Source organism: Apium graveolens, chromosome 11, assembly GCF_009905375.1.
Source record: "Apium graveolens cultivar Ventura chromosome 11, ASM990537v1, whole genome shotgun sequence".
In the NCBI taxonomy this organism is placed as follows: Eukaryota; Viridiplantae; Streptophyta; class Magnoliopsida; order Apiales; family Apiaceae; genus Apium; species Apium graveolens.
This window is the reverse complement of record NC_133657.1, coordinates 191,271,855-191,283,785: the sequence shown is the minus strand read 5'-3', so window position 1 is coordinate 191,283,785 and position 11,931 is coordinate 191,271,855. Positions and strand designations below refer to the sequence as shown.

Genomic DNA, 11,931 nt, shown 5'->3' with positions numbered 1-11,931 from the left:
ACTCTACTTTTTTCAATTCATAACTAGCCTTGGTTAAAAACTCTAATACACTTCTCATATTATGGTATGGTCAAGGGCCTGTCAAGAAATATTTATGGCTAGCAATATGTGCCACATACCCTGCCCTGCACCAGAGACCAATGAAAGCCTTGGAAAGGTCTTCTAATGTTGTACATGAGCAATTAAAGGGACTGGATCCTGCAAAATGGTCCAAGGCATATTTTCAGACTTATTATTTTGCTGATAATGCAGAAAATAACATGTTAGAGTGTTTTAATGCTTGGATTGTGAATGAGAGGTATGTGTACATTATCCATGTAAATTTTCAATTAAATTGTTATGTTCAGAGTATTATGTATAAATTATTGTTCATTCTTTATAGGTTTATGCCTTTGCTTACCATTCTGCAAGAGTTGCACTTCAAAATAATGAGAAGAATGATAGTGAATAGGGAGTCAATGATAGAAAATGACAGCCCTATTTACAGGAAAAGTAAGAAATAAACTAGATCTAGCAATCAGAGATTCAAGCATCACATGATGGGCTTAAGAAGTACATTGTAAAAAATGGAACCAGGTCAGTGACAGTTGACCTAGATGCTAGGACGTGTGATTGTAGGGCACGGGATCTAACTGGAATCCCATGTCAACATGTTGTGGCAACTATTCATGACAACAAATACCAACCTATTTCATATATCTCTCAATATTACTCAAGGGAGCATTATTTAAAGGCTTACAACTTATCTCTGGAAGCTCTAAGAGGAGATGAGTTCTGGGACTCACATGATAAAGCAGAGATGTTACCTCTAGATGTGCCAAAGAAATAAAGAGGAAGACCTAAAAGATTAAGAAGAAGAAAAGATTGGAAAGAAGGGAACTAGACAAAAAGGCTTTCTGTACCTGTTGTGCCTGGAATAGAAAAAATCACAACTGGGAAAGTAATGCATTGCAGCAACTGTAGAATGACTGGGCGCATAAGGCCAAAGTGCCCACACCTCCAAGCATCTAACAATGATAGTGAGACAGCAGAACATGAAATAGCAGGAGAAGCACCCTCTAGTGATGTGCATGTACCATAAAAATAAGCTTTCAACTTCATCAGCAGAGAAAGAATCCAGTTAAACAATAAAGGGAAAAATAATTCCAATCCCAGAACAAGATGGAATGAGGAGTAGAAAGAAGCTACTAGTTAGGAGGCATGTATTACCTTGTGTTATCATCAAAGAACCAACTCAAAAAAGTGGGAAAAAGTTAGCCTCTCAACCAAGTCAAGGGTCAACATTAATTAAAGTTTAGGAGATGATTCAAGCTATTAAAAGATAAGAAAAACCTTAGTGGATGGTAAATCCATGAAACAAGAGCATAGGACTGCCAAGAATTAACAGGGATGGTGAAGCCATTGAAAAGAAAAAAGACATTGAAAAGGAAGGGTCAACCTGGACAGACTAAGAAGCAGGAGCTGGAGCTTTTCAAGAAAAAGATAATTAGACTCGGGTTTGAGAAGTTGTATATGCCTAATCCTAGATTTAACACTTCAACTTATCAACCTAATGGTACTCCTAGTGCCAACACTCCCCCAGTTAACAAAGGGCAGGGAAGTCAGCCTACTCAAGACAAAGACCAAGAAGCTGCTCACAAAGATGAAGAAGCTGGTGACACAAATGTTGTAGCTAGTGAAGTTCAAACGGAAGAGGAAGAGTATGAAGGTGAAGGAGACTATGAGGATGAGGAACCAGGATCAAGGAGGAGTTACAAGTTGTACCTAAAGACCATGTTCAGGTTTACAAACACACATGAAGACCCAGTTGATCTAGATGATGATTGATGAAATAATGAGAACACTGATGTATCTATACGAAGAAGTTGTCTTTTTGGTTTATTATGCTGGTTGCTTTTGGGTATATTTCATATTATGGAGCAATGTATGGTTGGCTATATTTACTTTTGTCATGTGTATGGTTAATTAATAATTATGTTTGATGTCACATATGGTTGGAACCATTAAACTTGTATCTCAACCTTCTTCTTAATGTTTTTTTTGCTTCTTACTTATGAACAACGTCCATCTTAATTTAAGTGTAATATGATGCTATCTTTTATGCTAACTTTTATTTTTCTGATGTTATTTTCATGTTTCTTAGTTCTTACGCAAGTAAAACAGTCATGGTTAAAATATATTGATGCAAAATCTTCAAGATTACAGGGATGTTGCTACATCAACCGTAAGAGAAGAAAGCAATTCAATCTAATTTATTAATACATAGTTCTACATGCTACGTCAAATAACATCACATCCTATATTATCAACAGCCATCCACCAAAAGTCTCCTTCTTCTTAAATAATCCCATCATAAATCCTGTCAAGCAAACCATTAAACATGTCATCAAATAATTCTTCATCAACGATTTATTGCATTTTAAAACTCTCTTTTTTTTCCTTTTTCTTCACTTAGTTTTGATTCCAGGAACATGATCTTCTCTTTAAGTAAACTCATTTTTTCCTCCAAGAATATTCGTTTAATATTCAAGAAAGTTACAACTTTTTCGTGTACTCTTCCATCGACCACACCATCATACCACTCAAACTATCACATCTAATCTCCTGCATTTTGGAAAATATTAAAATTTAAGCATTCGAGTGAGATATTATTCGCTAAGATTATGAGAAACTACTTACCGGTTTTTGACAACACGTATAAAATCTCCTTCGCGGATTATTTAGGGACCAAGAGGTATACATTCTAGCCTTCTTACGACATTTGCATATATATCGAGCGGAAGATCCAACAGACAATGTGGAGATTGTAGCCATTGGGCTTTTCGATTCCAAAATATTTAGAAGATACTACTCTAACCAATTGAACTCTTACATACGAATTATAGTGTTTTAGAAGAAATAAAATGAAGAACCCTAATTATACACATGCTTGGAAAAAAACAAGCTGACTCCAACGACTAGTACAATTAGATGTAATCAGTGTTAAACTTGAGTCAAACTGGAGAGTAGGGGGCTGCTTTATATTTTTTAATGAAACTAGTGGGCAACTTGATATTTTTCCCAAATCCTATATGGTAAAATAGATCCTCTGACTATTTCAAAGATCCTCTGACTATTTCAAACTTTCAAACCTGATGAATTTCAAAACCTGGTGCGTGGAGTTGAATAGACAACAAAGATAAAGTAAAATAGATGATAAAGTCTATAGTATTACTAAGTGCTAACAATAAACTTGTTTGACTTATAGAATTTATCTATTGCTATACCCCAAAAGTCTAATAACTACATAAATTCATATAAGAGCAAAATTTAAAAATCAAATCAGATAATATTAATAGCATCTTATGAAACCTTTAATTTTAAAATGTAATTGTAATTCCAATAAAAGTTTGAAATTAAAGATATACTATCCACAGAGAATTACTATTTTTACATTTGGAGATCGAGTTTGACATACCTTAAAGAAGAGATTTTTAATTAAGTCAGCTGAAATTAAACACAATCCCAAATCAAAACTTCTGGAGATCAACCCTAAACTTCTGGTTTCACAAATCGATTGAATCCCAAATCGGAATTTTTAGGGTTTCAAGAGTAAAAAGTAATTCAATCTCCCAAATTTTTAAATCTCCTTAATCCATTGAACACCAAGTCGATTGGTAGTAAATATCTACGTATATACTGATAAATATGTATATCTTGACTCGTGAGCGCATAAAATCATGAACATGTTAATGAACGAGTTGAGGATTGGAACGAATATCCCTAGTACTGCTGCGTTATAACTTATTAACAAAACAAAAATAGAAGTATATAATGATTTAGGATATGTTCACTTGTAAAACGTTTCTCCTCAGCCCTATTGAAGTGCTAAAATATAAATAAAAAATTAAAATAATGTACTTAAAAAACATTTGTTAACATATCTATTCAACAAACGTTATACAAGCACAATCTAATATAGCTTATATCAAATAAGCGGTATCTTACTATTTCTTTTTATTTTTAATTTTTTTTATAAAATGATATGTATAGCATGTTACACAAAGCGTTATGGAAGTGCACCACTTACATAGCTGTTACTCAAAAGTGCTACGCAAGTAGTATTTTTTAAGCTCAGTTTTGTAGTAGTTCCGGTTTATGGTTTAGGGGCTTTCACCAATTGTTTGGGTGGTTTATTTTATATCACGTTTTTGTGTATTTTCATGTTATTTTAAAAATGATTTATTTAGTGTACCGGAGAATCTGTGAAGCGGGCTTCGAAACTAGAATGATGGTGGATATTATGAAAGCTCACATTTCACAATGAAAGATTGTTCAACCTATGGGGGAATCTATACCCCGACCTTAGCAGGTGAAACTGATGGTTCTAAATGCTGACTCTAAATATTTTTATGTGCGAAAATCGATTGTGATACTACTAATTTGAGGGAAATCAATATGGTTGGACTCCTTCGGAAACCTTTTTAATGATTTTGAATGTGAAGAATATTTATATTGAGTTTTTCAAGTGATCTGAAAATATTTTGGCTATTTTTTTAGTTCGTTTATTTATTTTTCAACCACGTCGTATTCTCAGTTCGGGTTTGTGGTGACTGAGTTTCAGTTGTTTTAAAAAAATTCAGTTAACTACTTATAAAAAAACTAAAGTTATAAACTAATAGTCAAGATTATTTAAATCAGAAATTTAATTTTGATCTATTTTATATTATATTTAAATGGGTAATAATAGTTATGATATTAATGTTCCAATGAAAACCAAGTACATATTAGTAAGTAGTAACACTATCGTAAGTCTATGACCTAATTTTCCCATGGATGGGAGAGATGTCAAATATATAATGGCATACAAATATTTTAATATTCAAAAGTAAGTATACGTAAATATCGGAATCCTGATCCAACTATACTATGCAGATATGTATAATATCTTGATCTGACACCGATTTTCAATCAAACTTTTATTTTTATACTAAAAAATAAAATAAACTATAAAAAAATTAAAAAATTCAAATTAAATATGAAAAATTAAGTTAAAAGTTAAAGTAAATTAAGCGTATTTGAATATTTTTTCAAAAATTAATTTTTAATTATCTTTTCAAAATATTTTTGTTATCTCTAAATTATTAAGCTCCGACGATATTATATATATATATATATCTATTAATATATACACACAACCACACAATATAAAATTAATGAAATAAAGTATTAGTTTATATGTAGTCATATATAAAATAATATATAAATTTAAAATCTATTTAACTTGGAATCTATTTATTATTGTATACGAGTTTTCGGTGTCCGCAATTGTGAGATATATATAATATCCCCTTTGTTTCGCATCACGTAAATATTTAAGAAATTTATCAAATTTTTCCCATTTTTTTAATAAAGACACAACGAACTCATTACTTCAAGTTTGAGATGAAATATAAGAAATTATAATTGTTCATAACTTCATAATTATGATGTCATCTTTAAAACAATTATTCCTACATTACTTGAAAAAAAATTATTTTAGTAATAATGTGAAAAAAAAATCATAAAAATATGTATGATGCTGCATAAATTGATTCATAAGATATATGTACTATAATGTAATTATATATAATCTCATTCATGAAGTCACTATCACAACAATTCTCATACATGAAAAACAATTATTTCACAAATATATTATACTTTGTGAACATACTTCTTGTAAGGTCTATCATAGAGAGTGGAGAACAAAAAAGAAGAGTTGGTAATAATCCAAATAGTATCTTTACAACAATTAACTCCTACATTTTTTCTAAAGTTATTTATTGTATAATGGTTACAAATTATACTTATGATACTAGATATGTAATTATACACACAATTCTTATACTTGGAGAACAAGAATAATTATCTCTAAATTATTAAGCTCCGACCATATATTATATATCTATATATCTATATATATATTAAATATAATTTTTAAATTTTGTTTAAAATATTATTTTGATGAATACATACAGAGAGTCACACAATATAAAATTAATGAAATAAAATATTAGTTTATATGTAGTTATATATAAAATAATATATAAATTTAAAATCTATTTAATTTGGAATCTATTTATTGTTATATACCAGTTTTCGGTGTCCGCAATTGTGAGATATATATAATATCCCCTTTGTTTCCCATCATGCAAATATTTAGGAAATTTATCAATTTTTTCCCATTTTTTTAAAAAAGACACAACCAACTCATTACTTGAAGTTTGTGATGAAATATATGAAATTATAATTGTTCATAACATCATAATTATGATGTCATCTTTAAAACAATTATTTCTACATTACTTGAAAAACATTTATTTTAGTAATAATGTGAACAAAAATCATAAAAAATATGTATGATGCTACATAAATTGAATCATAAGATATATGTACTATAATGTAATTATATATAATCTCATTCATGAAATCACTATCACAACAATTCTCATACATGAAAAACAATTATTTCACAAATATATTATACTTTGTGAACATACTTCTTCTAAGGTCTATCATAGAGAGTGGAGAAGAAAAAAGAGGAGTTGGTAATAATCCAAATAGTATCTTTACAATAATTAACTCCTACATTTTTTGTAAAGTTATTTATTGCATACTAGTTACAAATTAAACTTATGATAATTCTTATACATGGAGAACAAATATTACAATTATTACAGTAATGTATTACACTTGATTCATATTTTGTTGAAAGTCTGGACTAGAAGATATGCACCATTATATTGTAAAAAAATATATGTATGATAAAAATAAAATGAAATATGTAAGATATCATTATGTCAATAGATTTGAATATATTTGAATAAAAATAAAAGAAAATAAATGTTTTTTACTAAAAAAAGTAAGTAAATTGTATTGTCAATGGAATGTAAGTGATACTAAATACTTTTTTTTCTTAAAAAAGATACTAATTGTTGTTAGGCTTAATGAGAAGCACAATGCTAATTAGGTGATCAATCATAATCTCATTCATGATATGATCATTACCCTCTAAAAATAAATATTGCACAATGTGTTAAGAAAAAGAAAATATTTTTCTTAAGTTCTAAACTAGAGAATATTCATTATTTTAAGGTGAAAAATAAAATATGTACAATCCAAAAATAATATTTATTTTTTAGGATATCATTATCTCTACATATTACTAAATTTAAGATCCCAAAAATTAAGAAAATTAATGTTTTTTAAGAAAAAATGAAGAAATATCTATTGCTAGATGGAATCTAATCCATACTAATTTATTTTTTAAATAAAAATACAGCTTTTGAATATATAGAATATCTTGTAAAAGATATGTTCCTTTAAAATGAACCCTTGGATGACACCAAGTTAATCTGCTATATAAACTCCTTGTCACACATCGGAAAACACACATAACTCCAATGTCAATGGAGGGGCCAATGCCATGGCAAACCACTTCGTTTGTGCGGAGGGAGGGATTGTCGAGATGCATGAGCCACCAACCACCATCTCCCACCTTGTCTAAACCCAGTTTTTATGTTTCAACTAAAATATTTTAAGTTTTTATATTTAAAAACTATGTAACTAGATGTTTTTCATCTACTATATTTATTTATGATATTTTTTATTGTCCCATTTAATGTCTAATTTTATGTTTTTATGGTTCTTTTTTCATTATTTTATGCAAACACAAATAACAACAATAAAATATAAAACTCTTGGTAAAAATGTTAAAAATCAAAGATAACAAAATTCATTCATTTATTTTTTTTTTTTTTGCCAAAAAAATCCATTCATTTGATTACCTTAAAATCCTTCATTTGTAGCAGGAAGATGGGCCTAGAACCACAACACAAAATATCAAAAACAAAACAACCAAGAACTGCAATTGAAAAAAAAATAAACGTGTTCAAAACAACCAAGATTAATATTCCTACTAAAATTAAAAACTAAGGGCAACTATGTGATAATTATTGCTACATTTGGGTGCTTCCTCCAGTAGCAGTAGGAGAAGTACCATTTGGACACTTTAGTAGAACAACCTCCAATATCGAATTTAATATTGACATATTATCCTACATCATTTTGTTCATTTTGGCTTCAAAATCAGTCTCAATATCTTGCTTTATCTTCAAGCTCAACTCATCTATATAATTCTCAAAATCAACCTCAAAATCTTTACTTTTTGTAGATATTTTTCCTTTTCTACCCTCAGTCTCTCTACCAGCGACCAATGCATTTGCCTCTTCAAATCTTCTTGATTCAACCACACCTTACTCCTCACCTATAAGAGATTAAATAAATTTACCAATATTTTAAGGAATATAGTAAATTACAAATTAAGGACTAGAATAGCGGTTTACGTAGCTTTAACCTTTCTTAAGCCTTGTAAATATCATCACAACTAGAAATATTATCATCAACACCATTTTTGTTGTAAATACCAACACTATTCTTAGGGGAGGAAAAACCAACTTATATATTTTCATAACGGCCGGTCTTCATCTTGCATATACTCACGAATGCCATCACATCAATCACACTAACTGCCTGCCTTGGCTCACCAACCATAACTTCCAAATCTACAAATTAAACACACATTAAATCCCAAATACAATCATCTATAGCTCACTCATTTACAAATTAAACCATTCGAAGGTAAAATGATGATATGTTTTCACTAGTACAAAAACTGTCATACGCGTCTGTTGAAAAGGGTTATTTACGCATGTTCTCAACAGACGCGTATGGAGGAGACGTATCAGCTAGAGAACATATGTGGTTGTTGGGCACCAGATATATTTAGTTTTTTGTGTCTGGTCATAACAGACGTATAAAGCCAAATAACAGACACAAAATGTTCACCAAAAATGTATGTTATGTTATAACAGCCACAAAAAGTTTTTCTTTTAAAAAAAATATATTGTATTTTCAGCTAGCACCTGTCCAAATATACATTCTGATTTTACCAAATGCAATCCAGTATACATCTCAATCCCAATAATACTAAAATTACTTACTAGACAAAACAGAGTTGTACTTTTGAAATTAAGAAAACTAACATTTTAAATTTGTTCCACAAAAGTATAGTATTTTGTAATAACCCAGCATTTTGCCTACACAATGAAATTAAAATATAGTGTCCTATCGGTCACGAACTTCGCTGACCAAGTAATTTCATAAAAATAAGTTTCGGTGTTGTTGAATACCATCGCTCACCAAGAGCTGGCAGTCCCTCCCAAATTTCGTGAGATATAAGCATGTGGTCTCATATCTCTGTTTCTCTTAGTTTTCATTCATAAAATTGTTTATATTGCAATATTTTGGTATCAGAGCTACACACATCTGGTGGATGCCCAAGTGTATGCCCATACCAAGAACAATGGAGACCGAGAAAAATAAGGAGAGCACAGTGGGATTAAATTATCCAATGTTGACAAGGGGGAACTACACGGTGTGGGCCTTGAAGATGAAGGCGTGTATGGATGCACATGGAATATGGGTGGCAGTGTCACCAAAGGACCCGAAAGCTGTTGTTGAAGAAAAGAAAGACAAGATGGCGTTGGCTGTTATCTATCAGGGAATCCCTGAGGATATTCTTTTGTCGATAGCGGAAAAAGAAACCGTGAAGGAGGCCTGGGAAGCAGTGAAGGTGCTTTGTCAGGGAGCAGAATGGGTGAAAACAGCTAGAATTCAAACTCTAAGATCAGAGTTTGAAGCAATGATTATGAAGGAAGGTGAATCTCTCGACGATTTTTGCCTAAAATTAAATGGACTAGTAACAAACATACGAACCTTGGGTGATGAAATGGCTGAGGCGTATGTTGTTAAAAAGGTATTGAGAGCAATGTCACATAAATTCTTGAAAATTACTTCCGCCATCGAGCAATTTGGCGATCTGGAGAAGATGAGCATTGAGGAAGTAATAGGTCCATTTAAGGCGCATGAGGAAAGGCTCCGTGGACAACCTGATGCGAGTGGGGGCACTAATCAGTTGCTACTCACGGAGGAAGAATGGAGGAAGAAGAACAAGGAGGAGAGTAAATTGCTGCTTACAAGGGAGGAATGGATTAAACGGTCCAATAGAGGTGAAGGTAGCTCACAGAGATTCAGGGGAAATGAGACATTCCGAGGAAATCGTGATAAAAGTAAGGTTAGATGTTGGAATTGCCTTGGGTATGGCCATTTTGCTGTAGATTGTAAAAAACCAAAACGCGACAAGGAGCAAAGAGAAGAAGCTAACATGGTGCAAGTGCCAGACGATGAACCAGCCCTTCTTCTGACAGAATGTGACGAAGGAGAAAAGAATGTGATGCTGATAAATGAGGAGAAGGTGAGTCCGAAAATTAACAAAGGAGCTGGTGAGGTAGTGTCAAACCTTTGGTATTTAGATAACGGAGCTAGCAATCACATGACCGGACAAAAATCAAAATTTAAGGAATTGAATGAAGAGATAAAAGGGCAGGTGAAATTTGGTGATGGCTCGTTGGTTCAGATAAAAGGAAAGGGATCGATAGCAATACAGTGCAAGACTGAGGACGAGAGGATTCTTCACGATGTATACTACATACCGGCACTTTGTAGTAACATCATCAGCTTAGGACAAATGGCTGAGGAAGGATATAAGATATCAATGAATGGAGATTTTCTGTGGGTTAGAGACACACACGACATTCTGTTCATGAAGGTAAAAAGGTCCTTGAATCGATTATATAAGATTATAATTAATACCGGAGATGCAGGTTGTTTACTCTCGGAAGGGATTCAAGGCCAAGAATGGCTATGGCACTCAAGACTCGGTCATGTAAATGCTAATGCAATGCAAGAGATGGGAACGAGATAGATGGTGCACGGGCTGCCAAAGTTACAACATTTGAAGGGGGTATGTACTGGGTGTTTAATGTCGAAACAAATCATAAAATCATTTCCTCAAAAAAGCAATTACAGTGCAAGCAAGGAGTTAGAATTGGTGCATGGTGACTTGTGTTGGCCAATCACACCTTCAACAACAGCTGGAAATAGGTACGTATTTTTATTGGTTGATGATTATAGTGGTGTGATGTGGGCATATTTGTTAAAGGCAAAGAATGAGGCATTTGAAGCATTCAAACATTTTAAGGCCTTAGTTGAAAATGGTAAGGACAGGAAAATCAAGACTTTTAGAACGGACCGAGGAGGTGAATTTTGCTCCAAGAAATTCTTGAATTATTGTGAAGATAATGGAATAAACAGGCACTTCACGGCACCATATTCACCCCAACAAAATTGAGTGGTTGAGCGACGTAACAGAACTCTGATCGAGATGGAAAGAAGCTTGCTTAAGGGAATGAAGATGCCAAGTTATTTTTGGGGTGAGGGTATCCGACATGCCATTTATTTGTTAAATCGTTTGCCTAATAGAGCAGTGTTAGGAATTACTCCATATGAGGCGTGGTCTGGTGAAAAACCGTATATAGGACATGTACGTGTGTTTGGATGCATAGCTCATATGCATATTCCTAATGTTAATTTGCAGAAGTTGGATGACAGAAGCAAGCTGGTAGTACACTTAGGGAAAGAACCCGGAACCAAGGCGTATAGAGTTTATGATCCAGTTAACAAAAGGGTGCACATAAGCAGGGACTTGATTTTTGATGAAACAAGGTCATGGGCTTGGGCATGTGATTTTGAGAGTGAAAAATCTGATGAAGGAAATTTCGTAGTGTTTGGGCTAGGGTCTGGTGAATCTCGAGATAATGAAACAGGAGGTGAAGACAACACGTTGAGTGATGAAGTGGGTAACTGAAGAGAGTCAGAATATGATTCGAGTTCTGATAAATCAGTAGAATCCTTATCTTCAACAAATTCTCAAGTGTCAAGTACAGAAACGGACTCGAGTAGTGCACCCCATAAATACAGGTCTCTCTCAGATATATATGCTGATGCTGA

At 32.3% G+C, this 11,931-nt stretch overlaps 1 protein-coding gene across 1 annotated transcript; it reads left to right on the top strand.

Moving 5' to 3' along the window:
- The first annotated feature begins 9,385 nt into the window (after positions 1-9,385).
- On the top strand, positions 9,386-10,846 carry LOC141696313 (uncharacterized). The gene has a single exon (XM_074500471.1). It carries the CDS (start codon positions 9,386-9,388, stop codon positions 10,844-10,846), a length of 1,461 nt encoding a protein of 486 aa, XP_074356572.1.
- Positions 10,847-11,931: the final 1,085 nt, after the last annotated feature.